This window comes from Varanus komodoensis, unplaced genomic scaffold, assembly GCF_004798865.1.
Source record: "Varanus komodoensis strain SLA01 unplaced genomic scaffold, ASM479886v1 scaffold15, whole genome shotgun sequence".
Taxonomy (NCBI): domain Eukaryota; kingdom Metazoa; phylum Chordata; class Lepidosauria; order Squamata; family Varanidae; genus Varanus; species Varanus komodoensis.
This window is the reverse complement of record NW_025335440.1, coordinates 27,969,632-27,990,101: the sequence shown is the minus strand read 5'-3', so window position 1 is coordinate 27,990,101 and position 20,470 is coordinate 27,969,632. Positions and strand designations below refer to the sequence as shown.

Here is a 20,470-nt window from a genome sequence, read left to right as displayed (position 1 = left end):
GGGCTTGACTTTCCAGATATTACTTCAAATTACTGAGCCTATTTGTTGAGGTGTACTAAAATTTGGTCTTTCTCATTTAGATTTTCCACCTCAGTCAGTTTTAATATTTGCTATTTGGATCCTCTCTCCAAATGAAACATTACATTCTCAGCACATTACAATGAATAGGGTTCCTCCCACAGTTATGTCTGTCATGTCATGCCACTTGCATTTTGTAATTTGTTCTATTTTCTCGTGTTATATTGACTCTGTGAGGAACTCTAGATTTAACGGTTGGTAATAAAATGTTTTTATGGTAGACATGGGCAGATACCTTGGATCAATTGGTGGGATACTGATGCTAAGTTTCTGGCATTCTTGGCTTTGTGTGCCAAATGGCAATACATCTAATTAGTATTGGCAATACTTCCAATTAGTAGGACAAATTCCATGCAAACAGAATGATAGTCATATTAAAAGTTTTACATTATATCTATTACTCCATATAAATAAGAATATATATTGAGGAACAGAACAGTATATTTAGAATATATCTAGAAATTTATCTATAATGGCTTTTAGTATGTAGGTTTGAATCTTATAATAGTTTAATGAAAAAGTTTTAGTTCAGTATATTTTCCCAGAAAAGTAGAACAGCAGTATCTGGATAAAATGCCAGGAGCAGCAATTTATTAGTACGAATACAGATTTGAAAAACACAATTAAAATCTCTGATTTATTAGCCTTGAGTGTATGCTTCTTATATTATATTGTTACTTTTTACACAATAATTATTTACCTGCCAATTACACTGCCATGAATTGCCATACAAACTTTGCAGAGAAATAACATGCTATACTTAAAGGTCTATTTTTAAAAATCCATAATCAGGATACCATATAGGAAGGGTAGACTTGATGAAAAACCACAATTTCTCTAGCCAGCTCAGTAACTCAGTGCACATTTGATTCTTCTTCATCAAGGTCATCTTACCAATGTACTGGTTCTACCCAGCATGATTAGTTTTATATTTTAGGACACCTACTGTGCCGGAATTGATAACATAAGAAAAGCCATGCTGGATCAGACCAATAGTCCATCTAGTCCAGCAATCAGTACCTTGTAGCGGCAAACCGGCTGCCTACAGGATATCGCAAGCAGGATGAGTGCAACACCCCCATCTGCACAAGCTCCTCAGCAACTGCTACATGCAGACATGCTGCCTCTGGTAAAGTGATAGCAGATAGCCAGCAAGGCTAGTAGCAACAGATATGCTCCTTCTCTATGAATCTGTCCAGTCCCTTTTAAAAGCCATCCAGATTAGTGGTCCCCAAGCCTTCCTGTGACAGTGAATTCCACAGTTTAACTATAAGTTGTATGAACTACTAGACCAGTAGAGACAAACCTATGGCACGTGTGCCACGGCGGTCACGCAGAGCCCCCTCTGTCAGCATGTGAGCCAAGTCGCCCAGCAGCATAGGATAACAGCGTGCACAGGGGACATGCGCATGCTCGGAAAGGAGTAGAGGCGCCAGGCAATGATGTCACGAGCCACAACTCATTAGCCGTGACTCATTCGAACTTTCACATGGCCAGTCAGTGCGCTGTCAAGGATATATATATATTTTTTTTTTTCTTGGACTACTTGTGAGTTGCTTTTTTCTACACTAAAACCTCAGTTTTCATGTTTTATTGCACTGTTGGCACTTTGCGATAAGTAAGTGGGTTTTGGGTTGCAGTTTGGGCACTCGGTCTCTAAAAGGTTCATCATCACTGGGTTAGGGTTAGAAAAACGAGGTGTCCTGGCATGATTTTGATGGTTGGAATGTGTTTAGAATGGGCAGAAATGTTGAGCCGTGCAGAATAAGCTACTCAAGGAAGGCTTTTTCAAAATCCCTGTCTTTTCAATGGAACCTTAGCCCTATATTAGGGTTAGGGGTGTGCACCAGGGTAGGGTTAGGGTTACAAAAACGAGGTGCCCTGGCAAGATTTTGATGGTTGGAATGTGCTTAGAATGGGCAGAAATGTTGAGCTGTGCAGGAAAAGCCAGTCAAGGAAGGCTTTTTCAAAATCTTTCTTCTTTTCATTGGACCTTTAGTCCTATATTAGTGTTAGGGGAGTGCACCAGAGTAGGGTTAGGGCAGTGATGGTGAACCTGTGGCATGTGTGCCACAGGGTGCACGCAAAGCCCTCTCTGTCAGCATGCAAGCCAAGTCACCCCAGTATTGCCTCAGCAGCCGAGCATCAGATAACAGCGCACATAGGGGCCATGCACATGCTTGGAATGGAGTAGTGGCGCCAAGTGATGATATCACAAGCCACGACTCATTAGCCGTGAGTCATCCAAGGTTTCACATGGCCGGTCAGTGCGCTGCCAAGGATACATATAGATTTACTTGGACTGCTGTGAGTTGTTTTTTTCTAAACTAAAACCTCAGTTTTCAGGTTTTATTGTAGTGTTGGCACTTTGCTATAAATAAGCGGGTTTTGGGTTGCAATTTAGGCACTCGGTCTCTAAAAGGTTCGCCATCACTGTACCAGACCACTGAAGCTTCTACTATTGCTCCTAACAAAGCTGGTAATGTTAAGAACATATTCACATTGCTCTGGTAACAGAGATACTAACTGCCCATGAAAGTAGCTGAGAGAAGCAATGCAATGTCACCACATAAGATTCTTCCAGCCCAACAGGAACTATGTGTCTCATAAGTGAATGTATGAATCTTGTCACCAGTGGATTTTGACCAGAGAACAATTCCCTGGAGGCCCTGCAGCAGCACTACAAACTGCAGCATAACCTACATACAAGAGGAAAGCAAATGGTGTGAACTCTCTCTACGGTATAGCTGAAGCTCACAGATAGCATCTTGGGAGACAGCCACAACTAAATGTGCACAGAAACAGGTGGAAGCATGTCTTAATACGGAGGTTAACTGGGCTTTCACACAATGTAATAGCCCTGGCTATGATACAAATGGGGCTCATGTGGCCACCATTTAATATATGTAGTCCTTGTTTGGGGATTGTTACAGCATGTTATACTGGTGAGTTTGCATTATGTGAAGGTTAAACAACCATGATCTATTTTAGGGTTATGCAAGACTTTTTAAAACTCTCACATAAGCCATATTTGCTGGGTTCACACATCATTATAACCTGAGCAAGGATTAAATAATCCACAACAGTCTGCAGCATGTTGTCTGAACTCAGTTATTAGATTGTATCTGCTAGATATATGCATGCAAAATGAATATATTCTTTGCAATAAATAGAATGTCACTGCCACTGTCAACAATTCTGCTACAGATATGAAAATAGAGAGAGAAATAACCAGAAAAATGATTCAAAGTGCATTTTTTGGCAATTTCATCTTGAATACATCTGAAATTGGATTCTGTACCCTGCCATAACTCTTTCTTGCTCTCCCCTGAAACACTGCCTTTGCTCATGATTCCAAAATGTATTCAAAATTACATTTAATATGAACTCTAATAGCATGGTCTTAAAACATACCTAGTTTGAAATGGGGTAAAGAATGAACTCCAGGCCATGAATCTTCATTTGGTGTCCCAAGTACCTATCCAAGAAAAGAGAAAAGAATACAGACAATTTTGATAGTATCTGACCACTTAGCAAAAAGTAATTTAACACTCACTTAAGGAATTAAGATAACTGAAACTGTGCTTTCTGGATAAGTTATAGCCATAATACAAAGCCATTATTCCTGTTTTTACCTGATAAAAAAGCTTTATTGTTTCTCATTCAACCCATAAAAGTGGACACCACCACTCCAACAAGGAAACAAAAATCACAACAATAATAGGAAGCAACAGATGTGAGCTATAGCTATCACAGCTTAGTTCACAGTTTTAATGCATACTTCTTTATTTACAAAACAAGACCTAATTTATACTAAGTACTTTTTAAATATAAGCAACATGACTTTCAGTCAACAATCTTCAGCCTTCACTAAAAAGCAGACTACATGGAATAACAACAAGGTGCCTGAAGACATTAATAATGATTAAACATTCTTTATGATAATTACTGTTAGTATTCATTGTTGAAAAACACTGCTCACCAATTAACCCCATGATATCACCTTTATTCCATCTTAGATGGACCTGCTACAAACAGCAACTGTTATAATAAATATAAATTTTGAAAACGCTGTATACATTCTCTTTTTGGCTTTGTTGTGCTTGGTATAATAATCACGCAATATTTCACTGTGGCCAGGAGAGGGAAGCAGAGGATTTAAGTTAGAAAGGCAACCTTATCTTAGAGCACCTCATCTTCAGACTGTATCTAGCTACACAATAGGCTAGAAATTCCCATAGTCCCTAGTGAAAACCAGGACCTTAAGACTGCAAAACAGCTAAAAGAAATTACTGTAATACTATCTATCTTACACAGGACTATATTCCATCTGAAGCAAAATGGAAAAACATCAACCACTCTCTCCAGGAGTGATTTTTTCCTGTTCTGATTTGGTTTTGTAATTGAGCCAGAAATATGATAAATTATTTACAATTAAGAGAATGAAGCAAAACAGAAATAAAGCTGGCATGGAAAAATTGACTATATAGATGAATATGCATGCAGTTATAACCTCCAACAATTCAGTTAAATACAGATTTCCAATGTGGCTTGACACAGGCTGCCCCATGCCAAATATATTCAGTTTATGCTAACTGGGGTTTTAGTATATTAATGGCCAGCTGCTGTGGGGTTTGTTTTATTCTACTTATTTATTGTAAGCTGTCCTGGGACATTCTGTAGGGGACAGGACAGAAAAGCTTGAAGGAAGAAAGGAAGGAAGGAAGGAAGGAAGGAAGGAAGGAAGGAAGGAAGGAAGGAAGGAAGGAAGGAATTCTATGATCATTTCCCCAGGTTTCATCATTTATTTGATACTATTTCTGTTTGTACGGTTTGTGTGCACACTCTTTGGGGGGTCACCATTCCATAATATCTTCAAGATTTCACACTGGTACAAACCCAATGAGAAAGTCATACCTTACAGTATGGAAAAGAAGATGCAACAGCAGTAAATTGATAAGAAAAAGTAAATTAATAATAAGCCCATAATAAGTCATCCCATGGATGAGGGGGCCGACCTGGCTTGCATTACAGAGACCTGGGCGGGAGAGGAATGGGATGTCTCCCTCTCTCATCTGTGCCCACCCGGGTATCTGGTCCAGCACCGACCATGCCTGGAGGGGAGGGGAGGGAGGGTCGCTTTGGTTTACCGAGCCTCTATTTCCCTCATGGGGCTTCCTGTTCTCTCGAGGCTGGGTCTAGAGTGCCTCTACTTGGTGCTGGGTGACAGAGACAGACTGGGGATTCTGTTGGTGTACCGTGCATCCTTCTGCCCAACAGTCTCCCTGCCTGAGCTGATGGAGATCGTCTTGGATTTGGTGTTGAAGACTTCCAGGATGCTGGTCCTGGGAGACTTCAATCTCCACGCCGAGACGGGTCTGACCAGGGCGGCTCAGGACTTCATGGCCTCCATGGCAGCCATGGGACTGTCTCAACATGTCACTGGCCCGACCCATGAACGTGGACACACTCTGGACCTGGTTTTCTCGACGGGGATCTGAGGGTGAGGAACTTGTGTCTGACACCCCTGTCATGGTCAGAACTCTTCCTCATGAGGTTTGTGCTCGAGAGCGGCCTTTCCCTCTGTAAGGGTGCGGACCCAATTGTGCTGGTCCACCCCCGGAGCTGGATGGATCCAGATGGATTCCTGAAAGCTCTGGGGGAATTCCCAGTTGATAAGGCTGGTGCTCCTGTCGATGCCTTGGTTGAACTGTGGAATGGGGAAATGACCAGGGCTATTGACACGATCGCTCCTAAGCGTCCTCTCCCACCTGGCAGAGCCCGTTCATCCCCCTGGTATACACCTGAATCACGGGCGATAAAGCAGGTTGGGAGACGTCTAGAGCGTAGGTGGAGGAATTCATGGGATGAATCTAACCGAACACACTTAAGAGCCCATTATCAGGCCTATGCTGTGGTGGTGAGGGTGGCAAAAAAGAAATTCTTCTCCGCTTCCATTGCCTCCTCACAATGCCGTCCGGCGGAGCTTTTTCAGGTGGTACAGGGGCTGGTTCAACCGGGCCCCAAGAAAGATCCTGTGTCACCCCTGATGGTCCGCTGTGACAACTTTGCCAGGCATTTCAAGGAGAAAATCGCTCAGATACGTCATGAGCTGGACTCCACTAGTGACTCGGAACCTTCTTGGGAGGTGCCAATGTTGCCGTCTGGCCCAAAATTGATGGATGAGTTTCATTTGTTGCGGCCTAATGATGTGGACAAGGTGCTTGGACAAGTACATCCCACCACCTGCTTACTGGACCCTTGCCCATCTTAACAAAGCCAAGCACGGGATAGAGCCTGGATCCTGGAGGTTGTCAACGCCTCTCTAAGGGATGGCCGGGTACCTGCCCCTTTAAAGGAGGCGGTAGTCCCGCCAGTCCTAAAGAAGGCATTCCTGGATCCAGAGATGGCCACCAATTATAGACCGGTGGCCAACATTCCGTTCTTGGGCAAGGTGTTGGAACGGGTGGTGGCGGGACAACTCCAAGCACTCTTGGATGAGATTGATTATCTCGACCCATTTCAGTCCGGGTTCAGACCTGGGTATGGTATTGAATCTGCCTTGGTCGCCCTGTATGATGACCTGTGCAGGGAGATACAGGGGGAGTGCGTCCCTGTCGGTCCTCCTGGACCTCTCAGCGGCTTTCGATACCATCGAACATGGTATCCTTCTAGATAGGCTAGCAGGATTGGGAGTTGGAGGCACTGCTTGTGGTGGTTCCACTCCTATCTCAATGGCCGATTCCAGAAGGTGGTGCTGGGGAACTATGGCTCTGCGCCATGGCAGTTATGCCATGGAGTTCCGCAGGGGTCCATTTTGTCCCCCTTGCTATTCAACATCTACATGAAACCGCTGGGAGAGGTCATCAGGAGGTGTGGGCTGTGGAATCATCAGTACACTGATGATATACAGCTCTACCTCTTATTTTCAGCCAAGCCAGGTGAGGCAGTGGCTGTACTTAACCGGTGCCTGGCCAAGGTAATGGGCTGGATGAGGGCCAATAAACTGAAGCTCAATCCAGACAAGACGGAAGTCCTGTTGGTAGGTGGTTTGGGCTTCAGGGGAGAGGACTTGGACCTTGTCCTGAATGGGATTGCACTCCTTCTTAGGCACAGGGTTCGCAGCTTGGGAGTGCTCCTCGACCTAGAGCTGTCGTTAGAAGCTCAGGTGACATCAGTGGCAAGGAGCGCTTTCCTTCAGCTTCGGCTGATCCATCAGCTGTGTCTCTACCTGGCAACAGTGACACATGCATTGGTAACTTCCCGATTAGACTTCTGTAATGCGCTTTATGTGGGGCTGCCCTTGAAGACGGTCCAGATACTTCAATTGGTGCAAAACAGAGCTGACAGATTGCTGACGGGGACTGGGCATTGTTCTCATATAACCCCAGTCCTCCGTCAGCTTCACTGGCTTCCCATTGAAGTCTGGGCCCAATTCAAGGTGTTGATTATCACCTATAAAGCCCTCAATGGCTTGGGTCCTGGTTATCTAAAGGAGCACTTGCATCCATATATGCCCTCCCGCCCCTTGAGATCGGCAGCAGAGGCCCTTCTCCAGGAACCTTCCGTGAAAGGTATTAGGAGGGTGAGTACCCGGAGGAGGGCCTTCTCTGCGGTGACGCCCCACCTCTGGAATGCACTCCCCAGAGAGGTCTGCCTGGCACCGCTGTTATTTGTTTTTTGGCGCCAGGCCAAGACCTTTTTATTTAAAAGTTATTTTAATTGTTAACTGTATTTATTTATTGGTTTTTAAATTTATGCCAAGATGTCTCCGTATTTTTAAGGTTATTTGTATGATTGTTTATTTATTTGTTTTGTAAGCCACCCCAAGGCTTTTTGCAAATGGGGCGGCATAGAAATGTTCTAAATAAATAAATAAATAAATAAAATGTGAATTAAAAAACAGATTATGTAGCAGGAGCTCACTTAGTTTCTCTTTAAAAGCCCTTCCAATCAGGAATTGTTTTGGGTTCTCAAAAGGCTGGAGTTAAACCTCCCCAAAGAAATTAAGACCTTCCAAGAAATATCATTCTTCTCCATGCATCTTTCATTAGCAAATTCTTGCACCTCTCTAGGGAGGTCAATTTTGTATAATGAGCGGCAAAAGACAGTATCCTGTTTATTTTAAGAGGCATCCTATCCTGTATATACCCTCCTTGTATTATGAGAATAGACCATCATCCACATAGGTGAAATCAAAGTATGAATGTTTTCCCAGAAAGTTTAGAATGATTCCTCCACTGTACATTTCTTTTGCTGTTATTTAAAAACCTGTTTCCTCAGATATTTGCTAGGCTGATTTAAATACAAATTGGTATTTACATACTATGGTTTAAGTATTTATTGCTAGTGATATTTTTACTGTGATATTTAACATTGGGAGTGTTTTTGTCTAGAAAGGTAACATGCACTTATTATATACAGTCATCATTCATAGCCAGCCATCACCATGTCTTCTTGTTATATGCTACATAACATAACCAGAAAATAAAGTGAGAGTTACAGTCATGAGGAAGTCATACTAATTCTTAGCTTAAAGGAAGAATGTGGGGGATCACTTAATACTGGTTTCCTCTCCTTACTTGGTTTGCTGTTTCCAGAATTTGGAAATGGAAGATTACTGCTCAACCCCTTCACACTTGGGTGTGTAAAATAAATTAAATAAATGATATAATAAAATGAAATAAATAGGAAGGGCTTGACAATTACAGGCAGCCATAAATACGTGTGTGTGTGTGTGTGTGTGTGTGTGTGTGTGTGTGTGTGTGTATAAATCAATAAATTCACATGGGTTTGAAAAATACATACATTTGGGAAAAAGTGCACAGAATTGTGTTCAGGATATTCTGTATAAGCTCATATCCCTCTAAAATGCTTAAGTTTGCAATATAAAATGCTTAGTGATACAGCACTGTTTGAGGTCAAATGACCTCTATGGCTGAAGTGTCCTTTACCAGCTTCAGGTTGATAGGAAAACTGCATTCTTACCTGGATGAAGACAGCTCGGCCACGCTCACACATCCTCTGGGTAATCGTCCATTTCAACCATTGCAATACTTGTACATGGGGCTGTCTTAAAAAGACATTGCAATACTTCTACATGATGTACAGAAAGACTGCTACATTATTGACTGAGAATGGCTGGTTTTAACTTTAAAGTCCTAAATATTTGGAATCAGTTTACCTTAAAGGCTGTCTACTACCATAATATGTATGCATGAGAACCTTCAGACTACTGTTCCAAGTGCCCTGCCAAATAAAGTAAGATGGGTGACTAAAAGGGGAGAATGTTTCACATGGCAGCATCCCAAGTCTAGAACAGCCTTATGAGACAGGTTCACTTGAGGTCATTACTGTAGTCTTTTTAGTCCTAGGGAAAGACCTTTCTATTCACCCAGGCATTTTAAATAACTCTTATAGTCTAGGCCTTCTATTTAAAAAAAAAAAACTCTTCTCAGTTTTGGGGTTGTAGTAACTTCATTTCAATATCTGCTTTTGTTTTTAAGATTGTATGCTCTATTTATTTGTTAATGTGCTAACTTTTATGTCATGGGGCAGTATACAAATGTCATAAGTAAATAAACAGAAACAATCACTAGCAATAAATATTACAAAGTCCCTTGAGTGACAGCTGCATCTATATCTTTAAAAAACATAATGACAAATTAATGTCAAACCTAATAGTCAAGGGAGAAGGTGTGAATGCTTCTCATTACTCCCACTATAATCATTAGCTTCAATAAGTGATATAAAGTGATTATAAATTAGTCTCCATTACACTCTTTACATTCATGAGAAAATAAAAATAAATTTTATGCCAAGACTATTACTCCACAATGCTGAGATTCTCACACATTAAAGAGTCACAGTATAGCATTCTAAAAAGAACACACAATAATCAAGCAAAGGTTTCCAGTATTTGTGGGTCAACACACACATACTAACAAAACAAACAAATCATCCAGTTGGCACATCACAAAGGAACTATTAATTGTAAACAAGAATCATAATTAACCTGAATTTATTCATACAATTAGTAAATAAAACATAATATTCTACATCTGCAACCATAAAAAATCACAACTTGTTTCATCCATTGCTCTGAACAATCAGAATAACAGACCTTATAATGTTCACCTCCATATCTTGTCTTTTACTCAGGCAGCTGCAAGCAGTGCCAACTGTATCTGTACAGGATGTTTTCCCTCCTTTCCTTTTAAACTGACACATTTGTGTCACATGGATAGCTGTGTCTTCAAATGTTCCAGAAAGTAAGTTAGTGATAAAACTTACCACTAGTCATTATAAAACAAAAGATGAAAAACACACTGTACACTTCCAGTTTGCTGTGGGCTTCCTTCTTTCTTCCCCATCCCACCCATTCCTGACATGATCCACACAAAGCAATGGAAAAGGTCGTCATTCACTTCCAAAGACATAGTGATGGCTGCCAATTTGGATGGCTTTAAAAGGAGTTTGGACACATGAATGGAGGATACGGCTATAAAAGACTACTAGTCCTGATGAGCTCTATGCTTCCTCCAAGCACTACGCCCATGTACACCAGGTAGCTGGGGAACCTGGGCATGAGGGTGCTGCTGCACTCATGCCCTGCTTGTGGCATCTCTTGGGCAACTGACTGCCCACCAAGTGAACAGAATGCTGGACAAGATGGACCCTTGGTCTGATCCAGCATGGATCTTATGTTCTAACAAAACTCACACCAGCTGTGTGAAGTCAACATTTACTTTAAAAAGCCAGTATCATCATGCATGATTAAATAAGTGAATCCTATTCAAGTCATGGGCTATAGCAACTGTATCCCAAGACTGCTATGTGATGATGTGCATACATGAGGGACATTCATTAATACAGTGTGGTGTAAAGGTAATGTTCCAGGGCTGGGAAAACGGGGTTCAAATCTTGGGCCGTTCCCCTTCCCTTTGACTAACCTATCTTGCAGGTTTCCTGTGAGGACAAAATGGGAGAGAGGAAAGGAAGATATACATTATCTTAAGATCAGTAGGTGGGCTTTTTATTTTCCCATAATTAAGTGGGAAAAGTGAATCTCTGCTTTGGGCCCTTATGGTATCATTTGTTTTGAACCCTATATCTGTCCTGAGTTTGGGCAATACTTGTTCTTTCTTTTTTGCCTATCTCTCTTACATTTGTGGTTTTCAGCAGCTTTAAGAATAACCCAACTGGCTTCTAAGGTAGCGCCTCATGTTCTTTTCCTTGCATGATTCTTCACACCATTCTGGAGTTTATCCCCTATTTTCAAGGCCAGAGTCATCCACTATCCTAGTGAACCTTGTTTGCCTAGGCTTTGCATACCCAATAGATATTCTTACCTCTTAGTAAAGTCCCACTGAATACAAGGCTGGGTTCCACACCTAACACAACAGAATCTGTGAATTTTCTACATCCCTTTTTTATGCCTAACAAGGGGACAGTGGTCTATGCATGAGGTCCGAAGACAAAAGGTAGTGGTGGTGATCTAGATAGCCTAGATCACTTGGAAACAGGCAACAAATGTCTTGAATCAATAATCTGAATCCTATTTGGAATTTGAAGGACTGCTTCAAGAATCTCCAAGCAAATTCTATTTCTGAATTAAAATGTGAGGGTTCTGAGGTTCTAGTAATGACTAAGTTTATTTGGTCTTCCCACCTATGTCAACCCAAAAGCCTTAATTTTGGATGTCTGTGCACAAAGTAGAACATGTATGATGACTTTAACTCCATCTTTTAATTTTAAAATGAAGCTTAGAAAGCTGAGGGTAGTTTGTGCACGGCATTTTCTAACTACTTGGAACCTACCAAGAAATGAAGTCTTCTGATTTTAAACTTACTCTGAAACCTGGTAATTATTTTCTCATGCTCTATTTAGCCCCTTCTGAATTTACTAATCTCTGCCTCTGTGGTCTGCCATTATCACCAGCACCCAAGCACCCCGGTGACATAGCCTCCCAATCTTCCACAGTATCAATTTCTATTCATTATCTGGCAAACTATTTTCTCACTATTTTCATCTTCCTTTGTTTTAAGCCTATCAGAAGAAAAACCAAGTCATTTTCTTGTCTTGGAAGCTGTCTATTTAAGAACAAAATCTGTAAAAAGAATGTCTGTGCTTTTGGACTTTTCTGAGTGCTTCAGCTTCCCCCGCTAATATGCAGCTATCCTACATTTTGTTACAAGAATAGCACATAATTCTCTTATGGATGTACCATACTTTCAGTAAAGGTTCCCTTAATCCCAAATTTGCCATTACATGAATATATGGCAGGTTGTAAGTAAATTTTAACAGGGAGTGTTTTATTGGATCTGACCAAGTGTGGAACACAACCTTGCTTTAAAGTTAACAGGAAGATGGATAGAAACAGAGTTCAGAATCCTGTACTTCTTGAGAAACTGTGTAGAATCAAGCATCTCAAATGCATTTCTCTCCAGCTGCATATATAATCACTATCTAAATATTGTCAAAAGACAAGACTTTGCATTTATTTAAGAGGTACCTAACACTGCAGGTGGCACAGTGGTTTAAACCTCTGTGCTGCTGGGCTGGTAGATCGAAAGGTCACCAGTTCGAATCTGCACAACAGGGTGAATTCCCATTGCTTTGTCCCAGCTCCTGCCAACCTTGCAATTCAAAAGCATGCAAATGCAAGAAGATAAAAAGGTACCACTTTGGTGGGCAGGTAACAGCGTTCTGTGCACTTTGGTGTTTAGTCATGCCGGTCACATGACCACGGAGACTGTCTGTGGACAAGCGCTGGCTCCCTCGGCTAGGAAACAGAGATGAGCACCGCCCCCTAGAGTCAGGCATGACTGGACTTAATGTCAAGGGGAAACCTTTACCTTGAACACTCCAACAGGTCAATAGCATTAGTGATACTTTTCAGCAGTATGTATTTGGTAATGCTCTATGAGTTGCTGACTGTATCCTTGTTATTGTCTCTCAAGGTGGCTGCAACTACAGAGAGAGAATTCCTGCTTCCATGACATTTTCCATACATTCCTTTCACAAAAGAAGCTATTAGATACTTAGGAACTTTCACTTTATTTTGAATTATCGGGACCCAAGTTAATTCACTCAGAAGAATTCAGCATCTCTATTTTCAACATGGAATTGTCGAAAACAGATCCTTGCTATGCTGGGGGGCTACAATGTCTGCCATGATAAATAAATGTCATTATCCTTAGTAACAGCATCAAATTTTCAATGCAGATTCAGACGTCATTAGAATGCCCTATACCTTTCTCAGCTATGCTGAAACTATTCAACTTAGATCCCTTCCTGCATTCATTTTTGTGAAAATTTGTGGTATCAAATGTCGGGATATAATGACCATTCTGAATATTTAACATAAGTTTTCAAATAAAGTTATTATAACTATAACAAAATTTGAAAGGAAAGACAAAAGGAAACAAAAAATTCACCTGGCACAAGTACTTGCACCTGAAGTCTAAAGACAAAGAGATCAGATGAAAAGGACGGAGCAATGCCACATACATGCAATATATTTTAAACTACTTGAGAAAGTGATCCAAGAGAACAAAGGCTTGTAAAGGAAGATGACAGAGGAACAACTAATTGAGATTGGATGGAGGAACTACACACATAGGAAGAAATTCAGAGGCACTTGTGTTTTCTGGGCAAACGTCTTACATCCCTAGGGACGCTTGATTGCTGCTTCAATTGTGATCATTTTTCCTATTTGAGTATGAGAAAATCTATGTACGATATGAGATACCACCAGCTATTCTGGTCATACATAATGTCTGTGAAAGCATAAGGTATTTCTCAGTTTTGTTTTGAGACTGATACCAATTTACATTGTAAAATGGATTTGATTTTAATAATTCATAAAATCTCTTTTGCATTCTTTGTGGTAATTCTCATGGCAAGATAAAACCCCTTTTCTAGACAGAAACCAAAGGCAAAGAGATAACCATTTTACTTTGCTCACATCATTGTTGGTCCTAAGCTATCTGTAAACTTGCCACTGCCTAGAATTCTCTCTCTCTTTCATGTCTTCATATTTTAAAAAGTAATCATTTCTCTTCAACAGATTCTTTTATATTTCTACTGTCATGCTGGCATGCCTTCTGACCTCATACTATTGTTAAAATTTTAAATGTATTTATTCTGAGATTTTATTCAATAGTCTATTATGTTTTTAAAAAGCTATCATGTAGCATGCAAGAATAATGCCATACTAATCCTGCCTCTTATTTCCTTCCAAGCAGCATTCCTATATATTATTCTCACATCTTCTACTGTGGTGAAACTCCCAAAATCACATTTTGCTAAAGACAAAAGCAATTCGGAAGGGCCATATTTAGAAGGTGTAACTGGCAATTACAGCAGTGTGCTTACGAAAAGCTCCTGAGCATTACCATATGGTCCTTAACTATTTTAGGATGAATCTACAGACCAACTTCTTGAACAGCTGGCTGCTGAAAAGTGCAGGAAGCAATGCTGGAAAACAGGGAAAATTTTCTATGGAATTTGTCAACCATACTGAGGCAATCCATAATTTTTCTATCCTTTCTTGGACTGGTGCCCTCTGAATGATCTGTACTACAATTTCTATAATATCTGACAGAATGGGAGGACACCAGATAGAAATTATTCCCTGGTCTTCGGTTAATATTAGAATAAGTGCAAATACTGCCTGCAGAAATTTGAGTTCAGCTGATAGAAAGATGAGGAGGAGAAGAGGTCTGACACAAACCAAGCCAAAATATAGTCTTTCATCCTACGAATAAATTCTCTAAAACGATGACTCACCATTTTCTGCTTTTCAGCATCTTATCTAACCCACTTTAACATGAGAAACGTTCTGATACAAAGGTTTTTATAATCTGACATGGCATATACAAAGCTAAAACAATTTAGAAAAATTTAGACCCCAACCCGCCCGCTAACGTGAAGGACAGGCAGCGGCCACTGCGGGACTGGGGACCGGGACACTGCCGGCCTACAGGCCCTCCACCCTGCCGGCGAGTTCTCCATGAGCCCTGCCCTTGTCCATCCCCCCCCCCCCGGTCTGGGTGGCAGCTGCGCCAGATTGGGGGCGGGGCACAGGGAGGGGCCGCAGCATTAACTCGCCGGCCACGGCAGCACCAGGACCAAGCGCTCAACACTGCTGCTGCAGACCCCGACTCGCCCGCTGATGCCGCCACTGCCCCGAAGGACGGGCAGCGGCCATCGCGGGACCGAGGACCGGGACACTGTCGGCAAGTACTCCGCGAGCCCTGCCCTTGCCCCTCCCCCCCCGGCGTGGGTGGCAGCTGCTCCAGATTGGGGGTGGGACACAGGGAGGAACCGCGGCATTAACGCACCGCTGTTTGGGGCCATGCGGGGGCTGGGCTTGTCAGAGACGCTGTGTGTGTGTGGGTGGGCTTTTGTAATTGGGTGGGTTGGAGGGTTTTAAATGTATTTTATTAGATTGTTTCAATGGATTCATGCCTGGCTGCTACTATGGGGTCCCCTGGGAAGCGCGTGGGTGCCACCATTGGGGTAGTTTTGGGCAATGGTCGGTATGGCATTGGAGGTTTAACGTGTCGGCACAGATGGTTGACACCTGTTCCCCCTTCGGGTTATTCCCCCAACCAGAAGGTTCCAGGTATGCTTATCAACTGCCCCTCGGGCCTGATGGTGCTGTTGCTTAATGACAGGTCGGTCCATAACAAAACATCCCTCATCCACGACTTAACTGTGGATGAGGGGGCCGACCTGGCTTGCATTACAGAGACCTGGGTGGGAGAGGTGGGGGATGTGTCCCTCTCTCAACTGTGCCCGCCTGGGTATCTGGTCCAGCACCAGCCATGCCCGGAGAGAAGGGGAGGGGGAGTCGCTTTAATTTATCGAGCTTCAATTTCCCTTGCAGGGCTTCCTGTTCTCTCGAGACCAGGTCTAGGGTGCCTTTACCTGGCGTTGGGCGACTGAGACAGATTGGGGACTCTGCTGGTGTACCGTGCACCCTTCTGCCCATCAGACTCCCTGCCTGAGCTGACGAAGATCGTCTCGGACCTGGTGTTGAAGACCCCCAGGATGTTGGTCCTGGGGGACTTCAATTTCCATGCCAAGACTGTTCTGACCGGGGCAGCTCAGGACTTCACGGCCTCCATGACGGCCATGAGGCTGTCTCAACATGTCTTAGGACCGACCCATGAACATGGACACACGCTGGACCTGGTTTTCTCAATGGGACAGGAAGAGGATGATCTGCGGGTGAGCAATTTGTGTTTGACTCGTCATGGTCAGATCACTTCCTCGTGAGGTTTGAGCTCGATGCCGGCCTTTTCCTCTGTAAGGGTGCAGACCCTATTGTGTTGGTCCGCCCTCAGAGCCGGATGGATCCGAATGGATTCCTGAAGGCTCTGGGGGAGTTTCCGGTTGATAAAGCTAGTGCTCCTGTTGATGCTCTGGTTGAACTGTGGAATGGGGAAATAGCCAGAGCTACTGACATGATTGCTCCTAAGCATCCTCTCCCGTCCAGCAGAGCCCGTTCATCCCCATGGTGTACACCTGAACTACGGGCGATAAAGTGGGTTGGAAGACGTCTAGAGCATAGGTGGAGGAAATCACGAGATGAATCTGACTGAGCACTCTCATGAGCTCATTATCAAGCCTATGCTGTGGCGGTGAGGGCGGTGAAGAAGAAATTCTTCTCCACTTCCACTGCCTCCTCACAGTGCCATTCAGCAGAGCTCTTTCAAGTGGTACATGGGCTGCTACATCCTGGCCCTAAGAAAGATCCCATACCACCCTCGATGTCCCACTGTGATGACTTTGCCCAGCAATTTAGGGAGAAAATCGTTCAGATTTGTCATGAGCTGGGCTCCACAAGCGATTCAGATCCTCTAGGGGAGGTGCCAATGACTCCGTCCAGTCAGATAATATTGGATGAATTTCATTTATTGCAGCCTGATGCTGTGGACAAGGTGCTTGGACAAGTACATCCCACCACCTGTTTACTTGACCCTTGCCCGTCGTGACTGCTGACCAAAGCCAAACACGGGATTGGTGCCTGGATCCTGAAGGTCATTAATGCCTCTCTGAGGGACAGCCGGGTGCCTGCTGCTCTAAAGGAGGCAGTAGTCAGGCTGGTCCTAAAGAAGGCGTCCCTGGATCCAGAGATGGCCGCCAATGATAGACCGGTGGCCAACATCCCATTTTTGGGCAAGGTGTTGGAACGGGTGGTGGCAGGACAACTCCAAGCACTCTTGGATGAGACTATCTGGACCCATTTCAGTCCGGCTTCAGACCCGGGTATGGTACTGAATCTGCCTTGGTCGCCCTGTATGATGACCTGTGCAGGGAGAGAGACAGGGGGAGTGCGTCCCTGTTGGTCCTCCTGGACCTCTCAACGGCTTTCGATACCATTGACCATGGTATCCTTCCGGATAGGCTAGCGGGAGTGGGAGTAGGAGGCACTGCTTGGCAGTGGTTCCGCTCCTACCTTGAAGGCCGATTCCAGAAGGTGGTGCTGCAGACATTGGCTCTGCGCCATGGCAGTTATGCCATGTAGTACCACAGGGGTCCATTTTGTCCCCCTTGCTATTCAACATCTACATGAAACTGCTGGGAGAGGTCATTAGGAGGTGTGGGCTGCGGAATCATCAGTATGCTGATGATACCCAGCTGTACCTCTCTTTTTCAACCGATCCAGGTGGGGCAGTGGCTGTACTGAACTGGTGCCTGGCCGAGGTATTTATTTATTTATTTAGACAGCTTACATGCCGCTCCCTTCACATAAGGTAATAGGCTGGATGAGGGCCAATAAACTGAACCTCCTGTTGGTGGGTAGTTCGAGCTCCTGGGTAGGTGACTTGGACCTTGTCCTGAATGGGATTGCACTCCTTTTAAAAGACAGGGTCCGGAGCTTGGGAGTGCTCCTCGACCTAGAGCTGTCCCTGGAAGCTCAGGTGACTGCAGTGGCGAGGAGTGCTTTCTTTCAGCTTCGGTTAATCCATAAGCTGCGTCCCTACCTGGAGGACGATTGCCTAGCGACAGTGACACATGCATTGGTTACTTCCTGGTTGGATTTCTGGAATGCGCTCTATGTGGGGCTGCCCTTGAAGACAGTCCGGATACTTCAGATGGTGCAAAACAGAGCAGCCAGGTTGCTGACGGGGACTGGGCATTATTCTCATATAACACCAGTCCTCTACCAGCTTCACTGGCTTCCCATCTAAGTCCGGGCTCAATTCAAGGTGCTGGTTATTACCTATAAAGCCCTTAACAGCTTGGGACCTGGATACCTAAAGGAACACCTTCTTCCATATTTGCTCTCCCGCCCCCTGAGATCAGCAGCAGAAACCCTCCTCCGGGAACCCTCCGTGAAAGACATTAGGAGACAAAGTACCCGGAGGAGGGCTTTCTCTGTGGTGGCGCCCTGCCTATGGAATGCACTCCCCAGAGAGGTCCACCTGGCGCTGTCGATATTTGTTTTCGGCGCCAGGCTAAGACCTTTTTATTTCAACAATATTTTAATAACTTTTAATATCAGCTATATAGGTTTTAATCTGCAGCCAGGGTGGATCTGGATTTTATTTGTATTATGATTTATTCTATTCTTATTTATGTAAGCCTTCCTGAGGCTCTGCAAAAGGACGGCATACAAATATTCTAAATAAATAAATAATAAACTGGAAGTACTGGGCAAACCATCTGACTTGGGCTTAGGAATGCAACCTGTTTTTGAGTCCTAAGAGATGGAGTCTGCAGATTTATTTATTTAAAACTTTTGTATGCCGTCACATGTCTTGGCATCTCGGAACGGCTTACAACGTAGAATTAAAACAATAAAACAGTATCAAGTACAGTAAAATTATATAAAAACAAAAACAAAAAACAAAAAGTGACTGTTATCGATAAAATTAATTTTTTTAAAAGCCATTAAATAAAAATGTTTTAACCTGGCAGCAAAAAGAATACAGACTTGGCACCAGGCATACCTCTCCAGGGAGTGCATTCCATAACCTGGGTGCCACCGGAGAGAAGGCCCTGCTCCGGGTAGTTGTTCTTTTTATCTCCTTTAAAGAGGGCTCCCGGAGCAAAGCCTCTCCCGCAGATCTTAAGGGGCATGAGGGCATGTAAGGGAAAAGGTGCTCCTTCAGGTATCCTGGCCCCAAGCCGTTCAGGGCTTTACAGGTTAAAATCACCACCTTGAATTGGGCCCAGACTTCAGCTGGGAGCCAGTGGAGCTGATAGAAGACCAGTGTTATGTGAAAGTATCAGCCGGTCCCCATCAGCAGCCTGGCAGCTCTGTTCTGTACCAGCTGAAGTATCTGGACCGTTTTCAAGGGCAGATCACAGGTATTACTTCACACAGCATTTTAGCTGGATGTGCAGGTGGTGTCATGGATGCAGAGCATCCTTTTTTGCTTCTCTGGCTAATAACACAACTAAAGCTAAACCTGATGAAAGAGAACTTCACTACAGCCATTCATGCCTTGATTATCCCCAACATATAATGCGCTCTGTATGACAGCACCTTTGCAAAGTGTTCAGGAACTGCAGCTAGTGCAAAATGCTGGCACCAAAGTTTTGACTGGGATGAGGAGCTAGGCAGGTTGCTAACTGAAGTTCTTTGAGTCCTCATGTATGGATTTGCACATACAGGCTCTGCCTATGCTCTTGTGTCTGTTCAGGAAGTTTCTACAGCTAAGAGAGTTTTGGCAGGAACTTCAAACTCTTCAAACTACCACCCTCAGTGTTAGTATATTAGAGGGGTTCCCACCCTTTTTGTTCACTCAAAACTGCCCTTTTGGCCTCTGGATAGAGGGAGTTACCAACAGACCAACCTTAGCATTGGTTGAAACTGTGTATCAAGAAATGTTGTCACTATTTGACACCAAAGCAGGGATGCTGAGTGAAGTTTGATTGATTGTTTTTTAAGGACAGGAGATCAGTGGAGCAAAAAAGAAAAAGAATGAAGAGTCATAAGGACGAGAAAAAAGGGCAAAAAAAAAGTGCCCAAAAAAGCAAGAGAAAAATTGCAAAAATTGCAAGCTAGTAAACACACATGGACAAACATAGATAAAGATATACACAATGTATTGGACTGATACTTATTACTAGTATTTTTTCTAAGTGGCCAAACATTTAAAACTCATCCTGGTTTTAAAGGGATTCTCATTCACCTCCTGGCCACTTCCACTGTGCAATCTGCATTCATTTCAGTGTGCTTTGCACCTGTGGTGTTTTGGTATATATTTGCCATGTGGAGGATGAAGACAGCAAATACACAGAGCAATCAAAGTTAGTTTCTCAACTTACCAAAAATATTCTTTCAAGTTGATCTTGAATGTCTTTCATTCCTGGAAAAGCAGCTACTCCTTGAATCATTTCTACAAAGATACAACCAACTCCCCTGAAA

General features: G+C 43.3%; 1 protein-coding gene across 2 annotated transcripts in view; it reads right to left on the bottom strand.

Moving 5' to 3' along the window:
• The window catches only part of CDK14 (cyclin dependent kinase 14), a 248,669-nt gene that overhangs the window by 85,846 nt on the left and 142,353 nt on the right, over positions 1-20,470 (bottom strand). For both annotated transcript variants that reach the window (XR_006414193.1, XM_044424804.1), the window contains exons 10-11: positions 20,371-20,464; positions 3,493-3,556 (exon numbers count right to left, since the gene is read on the bottom strand). Coding sequence is in view for 1 of the 2 variants with exons in the window: in XM_044424804.1 (XP_044280739.1) it covers positions 3,493-3,556; positions 20,371-20,464 (158 nt within the window). In the remaining variant the exon portion in view is untranslated. The remainder of the gene's footprint in view (positions 1-3,492; positions 3,557-20,370; positions 20,465-20,470) is intronic.